This window comes from Rhynchophorus ferrugineus, unplaced genomic scaffold (assembly GCF_030347505.1).
Source record: "Rhynchophorus ferrugineus isolate W39M unplaced genomic scaffold, kcgeb_rfMv2 rfM3, whole genome shotgun sequence".
Taxonomy (NCBI): domain Eukaryota; kingdom Metazoa; phylum Arthropoda; class Insecta; order Coleoptera; family Curculionidae; genus Rhynchophorus; species Rhynchophorus ferrugineus.
This window is the reverse complement of record NW_027472582.1, coordinates 66992354-67016036: the sequence shown is the minus strand read 5'-3', so window position 1 is coordinate 67016036 and position 23683 is coordinate 66992354. Positions and strand designations below refer to the sequence as shown.

Genomic DNA, 23683 nt, shown 5'->3' with positions numbered 1-23683 from the left:
TGTACCTTTATTAATGTCTTGAAACTAATAATTTTATTCATATTTTACAGCTTGATTCATCAGTATCAGCTTTTTTTTTATCTAAACAACTCGTAAAAACGACCATAACAACCAGAATTATTAACAAATTCAAACTTATTAATACATATTTATAAATATAGTTATAATGAAAATAAATTTAAAAAGTGTAAGAGTGTATCGTACAACTGTAAATTATGAAGTACCAAAAGAATGTCAAACCTATAATACATATACTTATACCTATAATACATCAATTAATACATATTAATTATATTATAATGGATGTATTATATTTTAAAATGATTATTTTTACATTATTGACTAAATACAAACATGCTTTTTAATACACTTAACTCACGGGAGTTTTTGTAATTTTTTTCCCGCTGCCATCGTTGTTATGTCGATCGCAAACAAAAGGATAGTTCATAAAATTTCGAGTGTAATTTATCACCGTAGGCAGGTGACAAAAACGTGATTGTCAGTGACGCCTAATCCATTATCCGGCATCTCTATCTGGTGAATAATTGCTCGCTGGAAAAGGAAAGTGACGGAAGATAGAAATACTTTTATGGATATTGATACCGTCGCTAAATTAAATTTAAGCTGGGACGTAAGTGGAGCATAAGCGCACCTGAGTCGGCCCGTTGAATATTTTATGGGGCCTCGGAAGTTTTTGGCCGGGCCCTGAAAGTTCGGCCCGAGGAGGCACGTACTAGATCTCCATGGCGAAAATGAAGGAAATGTCAGAGGCGACAGGATTCAGTCAGTGTTCGGGTGTTTGAAACAGTAGGAAGAAAAAGTTAATTAATCACGGCTGCAGATTTTTGTTTTAAATGGTTATTTCGTGTTACAAGATGACGAAAAAAAATATTGACGCTTGTTACGGTTTTATTAAAACAAAGTCAAAATCAACACGAAGGTTAGACAATTATTATTTAAATGTAAATATGGGCTATACAAGGAAATTGAAAAAGAAGCTCACCATATTATTCACAAGAAATAACAGTAAATATGATATAGTAGATACCATTTTCGTTTAGATTTCCAAACTTGAAACAAACTAAAAGATATTCTGATTTATTAGGCACTTGCATTTAACATGAACATTTGTTCACTTAAAGTGACATTTATTAAGAAATATTAGTACTATATATATTCATTAAAATATTCTCCATAATTTTCTATAAAAACAAATCTTACAAATCATTTTCACTGTTTTTTTGGTCGAGGCCATTCTTTGTAATTTATATTAAAATCGGCACTTTTAAATTGTTAAAATCAAAACCGACAATTAGATTGCAACGGAACAGCATCACCATAAATGTCAAAAAGCGTTTGATAAGTTTTACTAGTAGATTTCTTTAAATCAAATAAAAACTGTAATGAACAGCTTCTGTATATACTAAATAATCCAACAATACTAAATGGAAAACGGCTATTTAATACATAAAAATATCATAATCACCACATTTACCTAGATAGGTTAGGTTGTTTAACAGTTGTTAGCAATTCATTTACTTGTTACTTCGTTTTGCACCAATATATAACGCTGATCAAAATACAATCAAGCACCTTGATATACTAAAAAATAAAATCAATTTAAAAATCAATTAAAGTCACCAATAAAGAATTTCAATATTTTTTCAATTTAAAAGTTTATGGAAGATAATTATTGTAAACTATTTAATTTAGTGTTTTAATTTAATAAGTGTCAAAAGAAGCCGACTATCTTAATCGACTATTAACCGACTACTAATCGACTTTGCGCAAATATTGCCTCCCTTTTTGAGGAAAAGGGGGACACTTGGGGGGGAGTAAAATTTGGCATGGTCAAAGTTTATATGAAGGAAGAAATTTTATGCCTAAACTTTTGAGTAATATGCGCTACAATTAAGTAAATTCCAATAAAACAATATACTACCAAATTAAGCAACCAGGAATAAACGTCACATTTGTAATACAATATGAATATTAATGAAGTAATGAAAATATGCAGCATTTAAATTAACAACATAATTTGCATAGATGGAACATAGAGGATAAACAAAAGAAATTATGGATTATTAACATTTGCAATAAATTATGGAAATGTATTCGTTAATGATTTAATATACATGCGAAAGTGAAATATTAATATCAAAATTGTTTTATTCATACATTCCCTACGTTAAAACAAAAATGTATTACTTCATTTATTATTCCTTATTTATTTTTATAACATAAAATTATATATAATCTGATCACATATGTGATGCTCTGAAATTGTTATTAATATTCTGAAAATAAACTTATGAAACATTTGTTAAAATGTTCGGTGATGTAGTAATTTAAACTGACCAACACTTTGTTGATTGTTGAAACTTAATGGAAATTAGATTATACATAAAAACTTATACAAACATACATTACTTTAATTAATATTATAATCAAATATATTTCTGATCTTATATTGAAAGTGTTAAAGAAGTTTTAGTAACCTAACATATTTTTAAAAATTTTTTTTACTCTTTTATGAAAGAGACTCACTGAGTGCTGACCATTTATAATTATTGCTATACAAGATACGTATTTATGATTGACAATAATAAGTTTCAAGTTGATCGCTTCAAATCACGCTTACCCATCCACTTCAAAATAAAAAATTTCCGATGTACTTTCTGCTAAACGAGCTCTTTTGAATGAAATATAATTGTTAAAAAGACCATCACAAATAACACCCAAAAAAGTTAGAAGAACGGAAATTGAAATAACTTGCAGATGAACTATAACGCTGGTGGACGAAACGTCTGAAATAAGAAATAACGACTAAATCGAGCGATCTCAATGAAGGATCTACTTTAGGAACCAAAAAAAAATCATAATAGATTATATAAAAAAATTATTCTAACAAATAATACCAAACAAAAGTGTTTCATGCATCTATAAATTATGAAATAATAAAAGGATGTAAATATGTAAATAATTAATGTTCCACATTGCTACTAGTTAATTTTTTCTCAATGAGTAAATACTCGCCTACAGAAAAACAATCCACATAACAATTGAATAAATATACAATACGCAAAGAAAAGTCATGATTTCCACGTTATATCGAAAACTAATCAGACACCGTAATCAATAATGAAACAACACTGCAGTGGCATTGCAGACACTAAATTAAAACCGTAGATTACCCAAAAACGTGCTAATCGACGCTTTTGAAGAAATATGACCGCCATAAAGCAGTCAAAAACACCATTTCACCTGCACACACGCCAAATGAGCTCGTATATCTCGCAATATCTGGTCCAATTAGGTCCGGAGTAAATATTAATAAAGAGTGGCCAGAAAGAAAATCAAAAACATTCATCAGAATTACCCGGCTCGCATATGGGGATCCAACCACGCAGGCTATTTGCGGGAGAAATAGTGACGAGAATTCACGTTTTATGACCTGCACGGTTCGGTTTTAATCTCTTTTCATTTCCCCAAACTTTCAAGTACGCCAGTTTCCGGTCAAGCTTTTGTTCGTCGTAATTTATGAAAGGACGGTACATTTTTATTGTATGCCCTGCGAATTAACATGTCATAACTTATGCATACCACACACCTATAACACCCGTACGAGGGGACCTCAGAAATAATTAACACGACACATAAAGTGGATTGACAAAGTAATACGAACACCTAAACACAATATGTCTTTACTAATAAGGTGCTGAGCCACCATTTTCTTTTAAAACATTTTCAATTACTCGTGGTAGGTAGATATGTAAAGTGCCTGAATAGATTCGAAAGAAATGTTGTAACATTCTTGTACCAAAACATCCTTCAATTGCTTCAATGATATTGGAGATTGATCCACACTTCTCTCTCCCGGCTTCATAACGGTTTAATTATGTTGGAGTCTTTGTTTTGTACGAGCAAGGGAAGAGGTTTGAAACCTCAAACCAAAAGATTTTTACAAATCTAATAACAAAAATGACGAATGTAGAAAATCCACAGTTAGCGTCTGTGTATACTAAAAATCTTTAATACTAAAAACTGTATTATTCTAAATTGTACTAAAAACTTAACAGGTCAATTGGAAAGTCCCCGGCCTAGCATAGTAAAACACATTTTTTTGGCAAAATTAGTTTTTTTTTTAACATAATTCCCTCCAAGGCTGATACACTGATTATAGCGGCCCTCCAACTTTTCAATACCATTTTTGTAGTGCGACTTGCCCTTTGCATAAAAATAGGCCCCAATTTCGGCGGTTTCTTCATTCGACGAAAAATGTTTCCCAACGGGCATACTTTTGAGATCCGAGAACAGGACCAGCTTTGGACAATACGGTGGATGAGGAAGCAATTCGAAGCCCAATTCATGGATTTTTGCCATAGTTTTCACTGACATGTGATACAGTGTATTGTCTTGGTGAAGCAGCACATTCTTTTCAATTCAAATGCGCTGTTGATCCTTTCTTTTTCAAGGTAGTCATTGAAAATTATTCCATGTGCATCCCAAAATACAGACGCCATAACGTTGCCAGCCGACTGTTGCATTTTCCCAAGTTTTGGAGCGGATTCATAGTGTGCAGTCCTCTCTGATGACTGTCGATTGGACTTCGGAGTGAAATAATGGAGACATATTTCATCCATTGTCACATATCGACGCTAAAATTCAGCTTGATTACGCTTGATCATCTTCTTGAAACTTGAAACACTGTTCCGAGTCATCAACTCGTCGTTGTTTTTGGTCAAAAGTGAGTTTGCGCGGCACCCACTTTGCACAGAGCTTTCTCATACCCAAATATTCATAAATAATATGATGTAAACGTTCAGTTGACATCTTTAGAGTGTCTGCTATTTCATCGAATTTCAATATACGGTCATTCAAAATCATTTTATAGATTTTTAAATGTTTTCGTCGGTAACAACTGCTTCAACTGTATCTTTTCCATTCAAAAAGCAATATTTTACCAACACGCGAAATTCCTTTTTATCAAATTTTTTCACAATAACAAAAGTTGCTTCACTCAAAATGCTATATTCACAAACTAATGATCTGACAGCTATCAAATTTTTACACGCATCTTTTGAGGGTTAGGGCTAACTAAAAAACATATGCATTTAATTCTTATAGCGCCATCTAAGAGTCAAGCCGTGGACTTTTCAATTGACCTGTACTTAACATTATTCCTCTCTCATGTTTATGTCCTTATCCCCCCTCCTTTGTCAAAAAACTAGACTGGAATCGTTCACCATCAAAATAGCTAGCAATAGGAACCCTATAGGTAATAGTCAGTTGGTGCCAGATGCCGACTATAATTTGGATACATAAGAAGGTCCCTGTTAAGTTATCGCAGCTTCTGACCATCAGACGGTACAGTTGTTCACAAATCATATTCACACATTAACAATAACATTAACATATCTAATATCACAAATAATAGTCACGCTAATAAATAAAAGCATTTCAAGAAACATAACTAAAATTAGAGAGAATGAATAATATTGGTATGTTGGACTCTATATAGATTATTTATGTGTAAAGCAAAGAAGAGCTTCAATTTTCTATAAATAAGATAAATTGGTTAAAATTAACCGAATAATTTTGTTTCAAAATTACTTGGCAATTAATGAATGAGACAATATATTGGCAAAAGATAAAGCCTTATATCTTTGATAATAAAGCATCTTGCGGAAAAACGCATTTCAGTCTAGAAACATAGTAACAAGTACACAAATAAGTGTTAAAATATCTGTAAATATATGACAAAAATATTTATAATAATAATTTTTTTTAATTACCTTATTGTAAAAATATTTCAAAATTGATATCGATATACATTTATTTCATTATTATTGTTCATCTTAGAAAAATAATTTTACCAAAAACATTGGTGTTTTTAGTATTAAAAACAAGCAATTAATCTATTATATGTATGTTTTTCTGTATGTTGCCGGTTATCCTGAAAAGTATTCATAATTTTTTAAACACAACAAATAACCTTACTATTTGTTTAAGTTAATTATTACATATGTTTAATAGTACTAATAGATATTTATATATTAATAAATATTAAAATATATATTTTATAATATAGAATATCCTTAGAAATAGAAAGAAAAATAATCATATTAAGTATTAAAAGGTTAATAACATCATGCAGCAAAATAACATTTAACTGACTGTCTTACCTGAACTCTAGCTTCCGTAAGATCGATTTTCATAGCAATTTCTTCTCTTGTATAAATGTCAGGGTAATGGGTCTCCTGGAAAGCCCTCTCCAGTTCCTTTAATTGGGCGGAGGTAAAGGTAGTTCGGATTCTCCTTTGTTTCCTTTTCTCCGTGAGGACACCGTCGTGGCCTGGATATACTTTGTACGGTAGACCCCCTGCAATCAAATAAAATTTAATTAGTTAAACGATAAAAACTTAAACGTTAAGTTAAATTGTTTTAATTCAAGAATAGATGGGAAATTTCCTTACTTAAAGGAACCTTTCAAATTTACTTCCAATATTAACTGTTTATGCATATACCTAATATTATATAAGGCGGACAACCAAAAAAGAGTTGAGTTGCTATATGAAATTCTAAAAAATTAACTAGATTGATGAAATGGATTTCCTTGAAGATGTTTTTGATATCGAAGTATTTTGCAATAAAGAAGCGTTAGAGTATAAAAAATTACCGTTTTTTTTTGACTTTTAAATCAGAGTTCAAATTAGTTTCCTTCCTTGTGTTAAAAATCGAAATTAATTCTAATTTATTTCCTATTTTCACAACAAAATAACTTTAAGATTTTTATTCGCCTATTAATATATAATAGCAGAGGTGAGAAAGTGTTCTTATCAATATTATTGTCCTGCCACCATATGAAAAGAAATTAATTAAAATGTTATATTTTTTATACTAGTTTCTTTGATACGTACATAATATTTTCGTTCAAAAATCTAATTTAATTAATATCTAATTAAATATCTAAATAATCTTACAATAGTATAAATGCTTATAATCAATAGTTTTTATTTACAATCAAAATGTTAGTTGGTTCAAATCAACCAGCCGATTTTTAGATTAATTAGAACCTATTTTACAATTTTCTTTACCTGTACTTACGGATGTAAGTACAAATATAATTTTGAGAGGTTGAGAGGTAGGAAGAAGTTTGAAACTTAGAAATTACAACATGTGTTTTACAGATTCTTTTGAAACAGACAATTTGTGCTTTCAAGTTCATGCATATAGAGATCAGACAATACAACATCAATCAGACTAATAATTAAGTGCAATTTGATAATATAGCAAGCCAGAGTTGTTACATATTTGTTCATAATTCTGCTATTTTTAATATATCATCTAAGTGTCATTAAACGATGCCAAAAATCTATTTTAATTCATAAGTGAATGATGCTATATCTTGATATTCTTATTAATTACTCTCTATTACATTTTACGTCAGAATTTTTTTAAACATCTTTATTAGATACGCTTGGTACAATCTTAATTTACAATTAATTTATTACTAGTTTTCCTACGTACTTGGATTAATTTACAAGCAAGACGAGTGCGAGAAAATACATCAATATCTATTCCTCAAATATAAAATTATAATAACTTATAGCTATAGTGTACACTAATGTATACGCTTTATATAAGTTCGTATGGTTTTGTTCGCTTTAATCTCCTGACATCCTGCGCGCTGTCCAGCAGTTGTATTGCTTTCACGTTAGTATGATTTAGTAATCTTCTTTCATATTTCAAGACGAAATCTTCGATAACTTCGCAAATCCAGTTGATTTCCAGGTCATCATGCAATTCTTCGTTGGTTACGTAGCGATAGGCATTTCGAAGAACCTTATTTTGACAGCGTTGTATGACTAGTTGATTTAAATTTTTAGTGCAACCCCATATTTGCAAACTATAAGTCCAAATTGGCTTTATAATTGTATTATAGATCAACCTCTTTGATTTTAGATCAAGTTGAGAGTATCTTCCGACTAACCAGTATAGTTGTTTTATTTTGGTTCTGATTTGTTTTGCTTTTTGTCTAACGCGATGTTATGTCAGAAAATGACAAAATTTTTAAATATAATTAACTATTTAGAACATATTCAACAGAACACTGCGAGTGGATGAGAAAATTTTACAATATTTAATATATATTTTCTTATTAAATATTTGTAAAATTTTATTTAAAATTAAATGATGAAAATTCATCATATTTGAAAAACTTAATAATTCTTACATTAGGTAGTTTTTATGTTTTGAAAATGTTTCATTCAAGCGTTAACTAACAGTCAAATAAAATATTTTATTAAAATCCTTTCTCCGAATGTTACGCCATAAAAATTCTCACTTGGAGCGCCTTCTGGTGATTCAGATGCGCAAAATCTTGGTTATAAATTATGGTTATAAAAATGTTTAGCAGGAATGTAAAAAAGTTCACCTTTAATTTGCCATATAAAACCAATACTCTACTCTTAAAAAAAATAAAACGAACCACGTTCTGTTGATACTAATTACCATAAATTATAATTATTTTTCAGGAAAACGCCGATATAAAATAATTTATAGTGAAAAAAATCGGCGACCGTATTTGAAACAACAAACGTCCGTATAAAAGTAAAACGAGTTTATTTTATTTTTATTTAACATAAAGCATCGTAAAATTGGTTTATAAAGGCGAAATGTCGTGCCGTTTTAAAAAAAGTACATAGTTACATAAAAAGTATAAAAAAGACACGTTCTGCAAGATTTATACGTTTCGACATTGGTTCTAAAGACAAAGGAAAGCCGTAAAAAGATTCACGCGGAGGCCATAAAGTCCTTCTACATGTTACGATAGTAAAACAATCATAAAATTCGCGTAGCATCTACATCAATTCAGCTGCTGCTTATTCGCATGAACGACTTTATAGAAAACGAAACGCACTTTGCGAGGGGGAAATTTAAGAGAGTCGCTCACTTTGTAAGCACATTTTATAGATTTTCCGATCATTTTATTTATTAAACCGCCTTACAATATCGTAAGTGTATCTGAACGTTGACAGATCTGAGCTAGAAATAAATATTTCGAATTACTTACTTGATAAATTATTATTTTTTTATAACATCTTTATTAGATACGCTTAGTACAATATTAATTTACAATTAACTTATTACTACGTTTCCTATGTACTTGGATTAATTAACAAGCAAGACGAGTGCGAGAAAATACATCAATACGTATTCTTCAATTATAAAATTATACTAACTAATAAATTATACTAAGCTATAGTTTACACTAAATGTATACACTTTATAAAAATTCGTATGGTTTTGTTCGCTTCAATCTCCTGACATCCTGCGCGCTGTCCAGCAGTTGCACCGCTTCCATGTTAGTATGATTTAGTAATCTTCTTTCGTGTTTCAAGGCGAAATCTTGAATATCTTCGCAAATCCATTTGATTTCCAGGTCATCGTGCAGTTCTTCATTAGTTACATAGCGATAGGCATTGGTAATCAATCGAAGAACCTTGTTTGACAGCGTTGTATGACTAGTTGATTTGAATTTTTAGTGTAACTCCATATTTGCACCCCATAGGTCCAAATTGGCTTTATAATTGTATTATAGATCAACCTCTTTGATTTTAGATCAAGTTGAGAGTATCTTCCGACTAACCAGTATAGTTGTTTTATTTTGGTTCTAATGTGTTTTGTTCTTTGTCTAACGTGATGTTTCCAATTTAATCGACCATCAAGATGGATTCCAAGGTATTTAGCTTGCTTTAGGAAACGGGCATCCATTGAGTGATATAATCAAGTTTTTATTATTTCGCCGCAATGCAAAATTAAAGTAGACATATATGGAGCTATTAAGTTGAATTTTCCAATCTTTCATCCATTTGTATATTTTGTTGACTGCCACTTGCACTATTTCTATTGCCCTAGGCAGAGATATATATTTTGCCATAATAACTGTGTCGTCAGCAAAGGTTCCAAGTAGTGTTTCTTTTGTTGTTGGAATGTCAGCAGTATAGAGCAGATACAGGAGAGATCCTAAGACGCTACCTTGTGGAACTCCAGCCGAAATATTTTTAAATGTCGAGAACGCCATTTAGTGCGATACTCTACATTTTATTCCGAATAAATATAACTCGAGCAATTGACAATAGTTACGCCGTAACAATTTTCTAATCTTACAATAGCCTTTCAATAGCCGCAGTTACTCTGTGCATTTGATTGATTGTTGAATGGTGATTTGGAAAACCAAACTGGAAATCTGGTATTATTACCAAATATTTATCACTTTTAAATATTAGTTCCTCAAGTAACTTTGATATTGCAGGCAGTAGAGAAATAGGACTGTAAGATTCGACTTGTTCTGCAGGTTTGTCAGGTTTTTTAAGCATAATTATTTGTGCCACCTTAAGGCATTCCGGAACATGCTTCAGCCTTAAACAGGCATTAAATGTCAACATGTTGATTGTTTTTCGTAGCAGTTTTTTCAATAATCCAGATGAAATGTCATCTATACCAGGTTTTTAGGATTGAGGTTATCAATTTAATTGGCAACTTCCAGTGGAAAATTTAAATTTAGATCTACATCGAGTTGATAAGCAGGAGATGTATCCATGGTAGATTTTATATTATTAGGTTGAAATATGTTAGCTAAGTATTGTGCGAATAATTCCATTAATTTCGATCATTTTTAATTGGCGGTACTCGAATAATTGGTCATTTAAATCTTCGAGTTGCTTTCCATAGCGAATAATCTTTGTCTGCTTGTGGGCTTAATTCACTTGCATACCTTCGAAAGCAAAGCTTTTCGCCTTTCTTTTATCATTTCTCTAATTCCGAGGGGGTAAATTACTTCATACTCTGATTTCTTTCTTGCTATTGAGGTATCATCTTTTGCAGCTGAACAAATTTGTTCAGTTATATTTTTGATTTCTTGCTCAAGATTATCTATAGTTTTAAGTCTTACTTTTAAACTGATTTGTGCCTACAATATTAATCTGAATTTGTCCCAGTCAGTATATTTGTTGGTAAGATTAGGCTTTTTTGCTTTTCTTAGGATTGTCGTGCCCAGTGTTAACAATACTGGAGTGCAATCAGATGTTAGATCGCACAAGCTTTCTGTACTAATTTGTTTTAATGAGATGCCTTTTGTAATGGAGAAATCCAGCAGGTCTGTACCTTTATTACTGTCTGTAGGTCAGTAAGATAACTTATTATGATGACTGTAAATTAATTTTAAAGTTTGTAAATTGTTAATTATTTTGTACTATTGTATCATTGTTCTTCATGGTACTTCATTTAGTAAACTCCACATTTTTCAGTATTTTAATGCTATCTAAGTACCAGAAGGTATCAATCGATCAATTAATCAAGCAATGAAATTTCGTATTAATCCGGTTTTGTTAGCTTTTCCATTTCTCTAACTCTCTAAACTAAATTTACATTCATAGTAATTATTAGTTTATTATTTATTTATAGTAGTATATTATTTATTTATTATTTGAGTTTAGTCAATATAAGGAATATGATTGCATATGTATATAATACCCAATGTAATGTCTCAAAAAAAATTCCAATTTAACTACTGACAATCTAGATCGAAAAACATGATCAACCTAGCCTAGGGCATGTTTAAACTATAAATAAGAAAGGGGCTACAAAATATAATAGCTCGAAGTTGAAGAAAATAAAATACACAGATTATCGAGTTAGAAATTTCAAAATATCAATTTATTAGCATCTTCATGAGAATAATTATTGATAACTACAAATACATAACATCATTGATAACATCAAATAGTAATAATTTACTTGCCATTTTCTGATCACTAAATTAGAACAATTTTCGATATAAGTAAAAATCAAGAGGAATAAAGTCTGGCGAATAAGGTGGATAGTGGGTTGCAAATAGTCATAAATTGTGTAATATATGATCAAATGCCATGTTGCAATATCGTTTTATAAATTTTCTGTTAAAGAAAATAGAGGTTTTTCAATGCCACATTCAAATGCATCAAATGATTTCGTTCAATTTGAAATTGTTCGTCATCATACAGTTTTGTCATTCCACTAATCCTTTAAGCTTTAGAAATCTCTCATGACTGCTCTGACTCTGAGCCTTGATGATGAAAATCTTACAGTTTGTATGATGATCTCAATAAAATAACGACAAACTCAGTTATCATGTCGATGAAAGGCGTAAGGATCCCCCAGAATCTGTTGCTCTACCAGAAAACTGTTGAAGGAATTGATACAATGCAAAACTAATATTGCCACGTAACTTACTAATTAAAACAACTTATATCAACAAGCATCATTAACAATAGCATTGGTTTGTTATCATCAGATACAACATAATTCCAAGAAAGCTTTAAGGAACGCAAACAAACTAAGAAAATTAATAGCAATAAATATATGAACTAAATAAAAGAATAATATGAACCAATTTTAAGAAATTTACAATAGGTAAAAAACAGAACAATTCAGTAACCCCATTTAGGTTTGTTTCATTAAGTTTTACATTACCTCTGGTCCAACATAAATCAATTAAACATAAATATATTATAATTAATTCATAACTTAATAATAAAACCTGCATATTTCTTGGCATATGATATACTAAATAATAATGTAAGATAATTGAACGAATACAAGTTATGAATACAATGTATCAAATCGCTAGAAGAATCCAATCGGTAATAGTGACGTGAATATTTAACGCTGAATGTAATTTGCGTTAAGGTCGCCTCCACACTTGTGGTTTACCGTTCTGAATATTTGAGTGGCCACTAAACACTGTGGGAAAGGTAAAGGGATTAAAACTATAAACATGAATTTATAGAGATGTTCCTGTAATAATAACGTGAATGGCTATCATGTAAGTTTGTATTATGTTGACAAAAATGGGTAGGATAAAAATGTAACTAAAAAAATTAATCACACTTGTGTATTAATATAATACGTGACCAACAGTTTCAAATATTTTTTTAAAATTATCTTGTTTACCAATATCTCCAATCAGTCAGCTATTTCTTGTAAGCTACCACAATTATCTTCTTATATCAAGATAATCACAATTAACAGTATTACTACTAACTATAATACTACTAATCTTTATCGAGCTAAGGGATACAGAATAATTTATCTCCAACAACATTACACATTACATTAAGGTATAGAAGACAAGAGTTTTTTATTATCCACTTCAGACCATTTTCTTTCAATTGCATGACGTAATACATTTGGACAATTGGACAATTCCCTTTCAGTCCCACCAGACACACAGCGTCCTCTTCAGCGTTAATTTTGGCTTCACAAAATGGGCTCAATATCACTTGTTCACGATCATTGATGCTTTCGGCTATCAACGGATTGTAAAGTCCAATGCCCTAATGCAAAATACCAAAAATTTTATCTATCCCAAATCATTAAGAAAGCAATTTTACAACACAATCAATGTGTCTTATGTCAACGATTAATATTTTTGTCAGCATTATTACAGGCATTACTTCCAAGTTCAACTATCATTGGTGATATCAAGAGATTTTTAGTTTAAAAGTAAAGTACAGTAATTTTCAAATATATATTAATAAAGTTTGCACAAGTAAAGTATTGTTAATGGATAAAATTATCACCTTTGATATAATTTGATATAATATATATAATAATGGTTTTATCTATTTGTAAATCATTAATAAAATATTTTATATATCTTCAACAACAGGAACTATATACTTGGAGAATTTGAGTAAAAAGTAAATGTAAACCACTCGTTATGCACTTTAGAATAACTGTTAAAAAGATATGCCAATTAATTATTACATTCAAAAAAGTTTCCTATTGGTTTGATTAGCTTCAGTATATAATCATCTTCCCTAGCCAGCACAACTGTACGACCTCAACAAAATCGAACCGTCATTGGAAGCAGAGAGTGAGGATTCGACTTTCATTTCCAACATCATTGAAGCAATTGAGTTGAAGCAACACTCCATTGAAAACTATTCAGACACTCTAAAAATGTATTCTGTAAAGCATTGCAAAGTATTTAAAATTAATGGTAACTCAATCCCATATTAATAAATAAATATTATATATATATATATATATATATATATATATATATATATATATATATGTCAGGTGTTCGTATTATTTTCCATATTCCCTGTATATTTCAAAAACCGCAACTGATTCTTACCGACATTTCTGATAATAATACAAGAAGAGACGGTCATACCAAATTTATTACTTTTTATAAAATATAATGACAGAAAATCAAGATTAAATAGACTTAATCACAAATTAAATACAAATTCATTATTAATATATGATTAAAGAAAGGTTATCTTAATTAGCACGTGTTTTTTTTTCGTAAAGTTCTTGCGTAATCCACGTATCTTTTCGGCACTTTCTTAGGTTAGATCGATCAGCGCCCCCACGCATATTTTAAAATAAATATTTTCGCTTTTAAACCCCACAACATCCAGGAGATGATTGATGCCTGATAATTTGCTGAGAGACGTCTGAAATTGAAAAAGCCTTCCTCCTCGCACCTTACCGAGATAACAAGTTGCCGACAAGTTAAAATGTTGAAAGCTTATACCAAACGTGATGGAAACGCGAGGCAAGAGTGGAAGTGTGTCAATATTTTCCATGTAAATTGTGTAAACGCCTTAAAAACACCTTCCTTTTGATTTGAGTGATGTTCAGACAGAATATTTTCGATACAGCTTAATTTTTAATTCAGTTTGAGCGAAATTTGAAGTTTATGTAATAATAAATCGATTTTTAAAAATGTTAAAATATATATACATATATATATATATATATATATATATATATATATATATATATATATATATATATATATATACATACAATAATTTAATTTAATGGTTAATGATGTACTACCTTAACCGCTATATAATGAAATGATATGAAACAAATCAAAATTAGAAGGTATAAGATTTGATGACTAGAGCAGGTAGTGTAAGAGTTTCAATTTTAGTATTCTTATATACATTTTTCCATATCTATACAAAAATATCTATGTATAGAGATGGGGTTCTGGTGAACCAGGTTATTCTTTGTCAGGTGTATTAAGGATATAAAAGTTTCCAGCAATATTTTATAATTTTCAGCACTCATCTTTACTTTAAGCTAGTGTATAGGAAAATGTATCTAATGTGATATAGAAAAAATCAGATAAATTGTAAAAAACTGATCAAAATTAATTCAAAGTTGAAAATAAGTATTCAAAGTAATAAATTGAAACAAATGTATATAGTATATATATATATATATATATATATATATATATATATATATATATATATATATATATATATATATAGTATATCATTAACCGCTATATAACGAAATGATATGAAACAAATCAAAATTAGAAGGTATAAGGTTTAATGAATAGAGCAGGTAGTGTAAGAGTTTCAATTTTAGTATTCTTATATAAATTTTTTCTATATCTATACAAAAATATTTATGTATAGAGATGGGGTTCTGGTGAACCAGGTTATTCTTTGTCAGGTGTATTAAGGATATAAAAGTTTCCAGCAATATTTTATAATTTTCAGCACTCATCTTTACTTTACTTTAAGCTGGTATATAGGAAAATGTATCTAATGTTATATAGAAAAAATCAGATAAATTATAAAAAACTGATCAAAATTAATTCAAAGTTGAAAATAAGTATTCAAAGTAATAAATTGAAACAAATGTATATAGTCTATTCAAAGTTTATTTGTTTATGCGTCATCAAGATGTTTAATGTATTGCCTGCTGCAATTTATCAATTCATTTTCCTTCTCATTTTAACCCAGTTGAAAAGATAATACTGCCTGACGCGTAAACGAATAAACCTGCCAAAGTCGTCGGATTGTCAGAAGTATACAAAGTTCTTGGAAGCATAGTGTTTATAGATTATAACTCTATCCTATAAACTATTGTTGGCTGTATAACTGTAGTTTTTACATGTACTATAATGTTAAAATAAGTTATATTTGATGACATTTTTATTTCAATTTTTTTTAATTTTTATTTAAATTAAAATTTTGTTGTATGTTAAATCCAAACTGAACTAAAACTCAGAGTTGATGGAGCAACATTGTGACGTTTTGACGTCACAAATTTCGATGACGCATATACAAATAAACTTTGAATAATCTATAATGCCATTTCCCGTTTAGTTAGACAGTCTATATCAACTTTTCTGAGGAAGTATTGAATAAAAAGTATTAAATTTTAAGCAGAAAGTCCTCTTTCTTTCTGTTGTATATTTATCTAATTGCTATGTATTATATTGTTAAATCTTCTACCCTTCAATTTTTTAAGTTCTTAAATTCTTATTCAATTCAATTAAGGCTTAAATACCATAAATATACGACAAGAAACATTAAAATTAAATGGTCTCAAACATAAACAATAAATATTAATGATGTCCACAGTAGTAACAAAATATACCTCATAGATTTATAAATTATGTACCCTAATAAGTATAATTATAAAGTGTCCTCCTACTTTCAGATTGTTGTAAAAAGACAAATTATGGCTGACTCAGTATTACAATATTACAAAAAAATAATTTAATAAAAATTTACTTCTAGAAAAAGAAACTGTGTCTCCTTTTTCCTGTTAGAAACGACAGCGGGTATATCTAGCAGGAGCGGGTATCTCGAAAATCGCAGATAGACTTGCAGGAACAGGAAAGGAGACCAGGAACAAGGAAAGAGTAAAGAAACGCCTATATCGATCGCCAACATGCAGAAAAGCATTTTACTCCCTCTCGGTTCTTACGCAGTGAAAAATGTCCGCCCGAATTATGCCGTATCTTAAATAGTTCAATAGATTTTCCATCAAAAGATTAGCTTATCTATTATTCAAAATGTAATCGAGATGAGGAGATTTATATTTAGCATACTGTAATCGTCTTTATCTCTAATCAGTTCTCATCAGTTCAAGGAAAAGGAAGCAAAACCTGAAGACGGTAACGAAATTCTACCGAAACTAACAAATATTGACATTTTAAATTATTTTAAAATATAAATATGAAAATATATAAGGTTAAAATTACCTGTATGTAATATTTCGAAAATAATCTAAACCCAAATATATTATTAAATGTTTATACATTTCTATTTTTGTGAGTAAATTTAGAAATAATTTATAATAATGTTACTGAGCGTTACTGAAAATTACTGATACGAATTAACTTAAAAAAATTAAGAAAAATTGACAACTTTATATGTAACATTTACCAAGAACATTTTTTTAATAGTCACTTAACTTATTCTTTATTCCAATTTGAATAACTTATTATTGTTTAATTGTAATGTAAAGACAAAAATATATCTTAAATATTATAAATAAAGATTTTTTAAATTAATTTAAAGTACTTTATTCTAGTAGTTTTGCAAACTTCACAATTTTAAGTATAAAACTTACTAAAAGAAAAAGATTTAGAAGTAAGAAAGGTTGACCAAAAATGTTTTATTAAAATCTTAACAATTTTATATAATATTAGGAGAAATATCAGCTCAAATTTTAAAACGGTTTGGGACTCTAATAATCAAGTCAATTATCAACATTCAGTCATACATATATTAAAGAATCAGCAACAATTTAAAATTAATCAATATAAAACATTAATTATCATCAGACTGGCTGGTCAAGAATGTTTTTCTCTGGTGAAGAAAACAACAGCTGACTAACTCGAACAAGACGTACTAATTACAAATAATCAGTAACTATTGATATTAATCATTATACAAGACTAATTTTACATCAGGCTCGAAACTATCTCACTGGCTCGAAGAGGCTTTTATCTTCTCAATAAAATATTACAATAATAGCAAATTATTAAAGTATAACATATTCAAAAGAGCTAAAAATCCTATCAGATCTTAAAGCTGTTTGGGATTATTAATATTTTACCTATAACTATTTAATAATTGAAGAAATAAACAACTTTTACTTACAAGTATATAAAATTATGAGTAGCTGTTAATGTAAATAAATATAAAACTATAATTATATACATATTTTGTAAAATTATTAACGAAATAATCGAAGTTAATTACAGTAAAATCAAGTAGAAGAAATCATAAATGTTTTGCTATAGTTTTATTTCAAACAATTGACTGACTTGAACAAGACTTACCTGTTTAGAAAAAGGAAAATTATAATAATAGGAAATTGTTAAAATAAAACATGAGATTGAACATCAATGATTCAGCTCTGATCTTAATATACAAAGGTAAATCTCATAAATATATAAAATTATCAGTAATTATTGACACCAACTAATATTTAAGAGTAATAGCTTACGTTAAAAGAAACACATCACTGATTACCACTTAATTAACGAAATAATAGAAACTAATTATGACCCAACCAAACAAAGAGACGGAGACAGAGAGACGGAAAAAAACAGTTTGACCGTACATGTTTTAATGTAGCTTTACAAACTCGATCGACCAAAAGACGGCAGCTGACTGACTCGAAGAAGGCTTTTTCTCTCTTCGGAAGACCATCATAAGGCCATAACTCAGTTTGGCCCGCTAACAAGGTTACACTTCTCGGAAGCAGCCCGCTCAAATTAAATAATTTAATAGCAGCGAAAGTTATTGTGAATAATCCGGTTAGGTCGCCGATATCGAACGCGGCGAGGCAGGGAGAAGGACGGGACGATAGGCGGGCGACCGCGGCGAGAAGAAAATGGAAGACCGACTTCGGAGGGGCCGACCAGGAAGGCGAAAAGGAAAAGATGGCTGTGCATTTTAAATAATGCCACTTGATCGCGGAATGATTCGCTGGCCGTTTACATTTTGCATCTTTGGTCGAGTCGTTTGTTAACCTCTATCAGTTAGAAGAGGATTTTTATTGAAAATAGTCGAAATAGTCGATAGTCGCAAAACAATCGATCTAGTTTTTAGTAAAAAACTAGCAACTGAAAATAGTATTTACTATTTCAGGCAAATTCACTGTTTTTCTATTCGTGATAACAGATGGAGATGTAGGAATTCCTTCCCATACCAACTTTGAGAAGCAGAATTAACTAAATACATCGGAATCCATCTTGACGGTAGATAAAATTGGAAACATCATGTTAGACAAAGAGCAAAATACATTACAACCAAAATAAAATCAATATTGGTTAGTCGGAAGATACTCTCAACCTGATCTAGAATCAAAGAGGCTGATTTATAAGACAATCATAAAGACAATTTGAACCTATGGGGCGCAACGCTGTCAAAATAAGGTTCTTCAATTGATTATCAATGCCAATCGCTAAAAGTAACCAACGAAAAATTTCACGATGACCTGAAAATCAAATGGATTTGCGAATTTATCCAAGATTTCGACTTGAAACACGAAAGAAGATTACTAAATCATACTAACGTGGAAAAAATACAACCGCTGGATAGCGCGCAGGATATCAGAAGATTGAAGCGAACCAAACCATATGAACTTATATAAGTGTATACCTAGTGTAAACTATAACTTAAGTTAGTATAATTTTATAATTGACGAATACATATTAATGTATTTTCCCGCACTCGTCTTACTTGTGAATTAATCCAAGTACAAATGAAATGTAGTAATAAATTAATTTATAATTAAGATTGTACTGAACGTATCTCAGTGAGATCGAGTTGTACATATTCCTTTAAGGAAAAAAAGGAGAGAGATAATTATCGTAATTTATTACCTTTTTTTAAGCGATGACCCGAGTCAGTGCAAAAGTGTTTGTTAACATACTAAGTATGGTTTGTCAGTCAAAATAGACGTACACAACAATTAATTTTGTAATTGATTGTGACTTTTTGGCTCAGTTATGCAATTTAGACATACTGAATAATATACTAAACGGCCACAAATATCGGCCTTATTGAAAAAAGTGGCGAATATTAAATTACAGTCAATCTAAAATTCTAAATCGGATTCTGGTCACTCCTCAATATCTATCGATGAAGATCTTTTGGAGCTGATCAAACATTTTGGGGCCTAAAAATCGTTGATAAATAATTAGAGACCTTGCTGACCTCACATATTTGTGCTCGACTCAATTTAATCAATATAAAAACAACACAATTATCAGTCGTATATGACCTTCGGGTCTAAAAACACTCAATTTTGTCCATACTGTGTATTAATGTTGTTAAAAAAACATTATCAACAGTATCGTTACGGTAGTTGACAAAAAATTACCCAAAATATAACCCAAACTACTAGACCACAACACGCCACCGAAAGTCGGCTATTAGTCGGCTTTCTCCTATTATTATAGTGTTGTTTATTATGAATTCCTTTCTTCTACCCAAACTATTAACAAGGGACATTCATTGAGTGTTATCCATCATTTATGTGAAACCATGCGACTCAAAAGTTTAGAATTATGGACCAATAACTTGTTTTTTATGACATTATCAAGTGGAATATTGTTGGAAAACCGCATATTATGTGATGTACTTCCTCTTATAGTGACGATTTTTCATTAAAATCTTAGCTAAAACTACTAAAAGAACTAAATCCTAGTCTTCAAGCTTGTATTCTATTAATTACTGCATTCCCTTTCAACTATATCAAAATTAACAGTTATAAATCAACACTAAAACTAAGCCGTTTTTACCGATGACATAAGTAAAATGCAAATAGAAGAAACAAACCAATGTAGGTCTTCAAATGTTGCTAATAAACAAGATTTTCATAGTTATTTTTGCTTTTAACAATACCTTAGTTAGCTAAAAACAAAGCGTCTAGGACTTTTTATTAGTTTTAGTTAGTTAAATTATCGAAGTTATTGAATCCATTCCATGCCAATTATTCAAATTCACCATAAACTAAAATAAATTTCTGACCGGTCGTCACTAAATAATTAATGTATATTATAACAATTAAATATATATTATCTAACTAAAAAACTTGATAAATTAAGCACCACTGTAAATCTTAATAAATAGCGAAAAAATAAATATTAAAAAATGGTGATCATAAACATTAAAAAACATTTATATAGATTTATTGCTCAAATAACACTATACAAAAAATAAATTACAGCATAACAATTAATTTGACAATATAAGAAAAACAAAGTAACCCAAAGAAAACATAGACTAAAAAATATGATAGGTACTACCGTTGTTAAATTTTATTTGGTTATTACTTTGTAACTATAATATTAGATATCTACTACTAATATTTTTCTAAACCTCCAATATTTTTATTAAGCTATTTTTACTTCAATTAGTTGTGAATTAGTATTATTATTTTTATTGAAACTGAAGTTAAAAGGGTATAAAAATTGTGCTGGTGTAGGACTATCAAAAGTACATAAAAATTGTTATATTTAACATTACGGTATTAATTATTAGATTATTATAATTATTAGAGTATCAAAAATGTATAATAATATTTCCTGTCAAAATCAATTAAAACACAATTAACATTATTTAAAAAAGAAATATTAATATTGCCTCAAGGAAAGCAATAAAAAACCTGAACTAACTATGAAGTAACGACTACATCGTATTATTTATTAATCAGAAATGTATACAAATATTATTTTTTCAGAATTTTATCTGCTAAAAATTACTATCATGATCAAGAAATCAAATAATAATCATAAAAAATGCAGAACTACATGGATTTCCGTGAACCACTAACGTATATCTCTCAAAATAAACAATCAAACTCACCTTGCAAATTCATGGACGACGGGAACATCCCCGCAGCTCTATGGACATCCTGGACGTGTGGCCTGGCTCCCATAACCGCACATTGGGAACCAGCCGGTGTATGATGGACACCCATCGGGGTACCGGCCGTCGGATTGTAAGTTCGAGCCATGGAGGCCGCCGCGGCTGTATACCGGTACGCTGCCTGGGACATTTGACTACAGGAAGTCAAGTCGCCGTAAGAACAAGGCATATTAGTGAGACCCGTGGGGTCCATACCGGCCCCCTGAAGACAGCTCGAATCGAAAGAAGCTTGATTCAAGTAGGAGTAATCCATCGTAGGGAAAATAGTGAAAGAAGAGTGAAGTTTTATAGAAGCGGGAGAGGAATTCGATCAACTAGTGATGACCATAACAACAAATAAAACAATCAGGATCGTCACCAAACGAAAAGAATCGGTAAAATCTGCGGCCACTTTACGATATAATCCGATAAACGATCTCGTATCAGACGCGAATCTCAATCGACCTTAAACCGGTGGTATGATTTAGCACCAACCTAGTTAGAGCCACTTGTAAACTTGTTACTTCCGACCCGTTGAGGAATAATCGAATAAAGTCTCCGGCTATCAAATTATGGCTATTAGGGTTTTCGCGCGCGATTTTTTCAAGATAGCGCTCTCCGAGCTCGCGCGTTAGACCTTACTGTCTGCCCGAAATCAAATGATAAGCTTAATTCAATAACCTACCCCGTGTACACCCTTCTCCGGAGGGGGACGTGGCGTCGCAGCATCCCCGTGAGGGCGGGGCCTGCGGCAGCGACAAAGTCGCGCAGCCAATGGGAGGGCGCGTCCGCCAGCGCGCATCGCTGCAAATGGTCGGCGGGGTCGACGTCACGACACGCGACCAGACGGTGACAAAGCCGGAGCAGCACGCATCTCGCACACACACACACAGAGACACATACACGGACGGCCGGATGGAAGGAGGAATATTAAAAGGGGCCTCGCATCGTCAGGACCAAATTAAATTTGTATTCGTAGAGCTTATCTGTTTTTCTTGGTTTGCATCAACAGCCGGCGTGATTTCTAGACACCTGTTTGGCGATGTAAATATTTCGGGATGTTTCCGCGTCAAATTTTCCGGGTCGGTCTTTTTTCGGGCGGCCGCCGAAGCGAATGACACCTTTCTGGACCAGATCGGAACTGCATCATAAATAATTAAACTCTAAAAGTCTTATATTATTCAAAATCTATCAAAAATATTACTTACTATGCATGCGATGTTTATTCTTGAAAATGCATAAACTTTTCAAACATCAACGACGTTTTCTTATCTTTTACATTTATACAATAAATTATTTTTAACAAAATAATAGAACCGGTTTCAAAAAATAAATAAGAAACTCACTAAAAATTAAAAAAATAATGAAACGTAGATATTTAACACAAATTTTCTTTCTTAATAAAATATGTACATAATAATTGTTGTAATAACTAAATAAAAATAAACAAAAACCTTATTTAACCTATCTACTACACTTATTTTATATTCTACTATATACATACAATTTAGCTTAACACCTACCCAAACCTATTTATCTATTTACAATATTATTTTAGTTACTACAAACTGATTACTTTGAAATCGGTGCCGAACCCAAACATATATATATTAATTTAGATTTGTATTGTTGGTAATTTAATTTTTTGTATATGTTACAAAATTATATTATTATTTCCGACATAAAACCGACTTCAAAATGTCCAGTGAATGATTTCAATTGAATTATTAATGAGTTCCCCATTTATTTATGAAGTCGGTTAATTTTTTTTGTTTAAAATATTTTATTTTTCTCTTAGTGATATTTACTCAATAAATTACAATAGGTAGGCTCAATAAACGTGCAGCCCGTATGAGCAAAAATAGAAATAAAGAAGCAATGATTGAAAATAAGAAGCGAATCGAACCCGCGACCTCCGGAGTTGAACGCTTTAACCATTA

The 23683-nt window shown here is 30.5% G+C and overlaps 1 protein-coding gene across 1 annotated transcript in view; it reads right to left on the bottom strand.

Moving 5' to 3' along the window:
• Window positions 1-22017, bottom strand: part of LOC143192737 (uncharacterized) — a 103224-nt gene extending 81207 nt beyond the window's left edge. The window contains exons 1-2 of the mRNA XM_076398263.1: window positions 21702-22017; window positions 6186-6382 (exon numbers count right to left, since the gene is read on the bottom strand). Coding sequence (XP_076254378.1) covers window positions 6186-6382; window positions 21702-22017 — 513 coding nt within the window. The remainder of the gene's footprint in view (window positions 1-6185; window positions 6383-21701) is intronic.
• Window positions 22018-23683: the final 1666 nt, after the last annotated feature.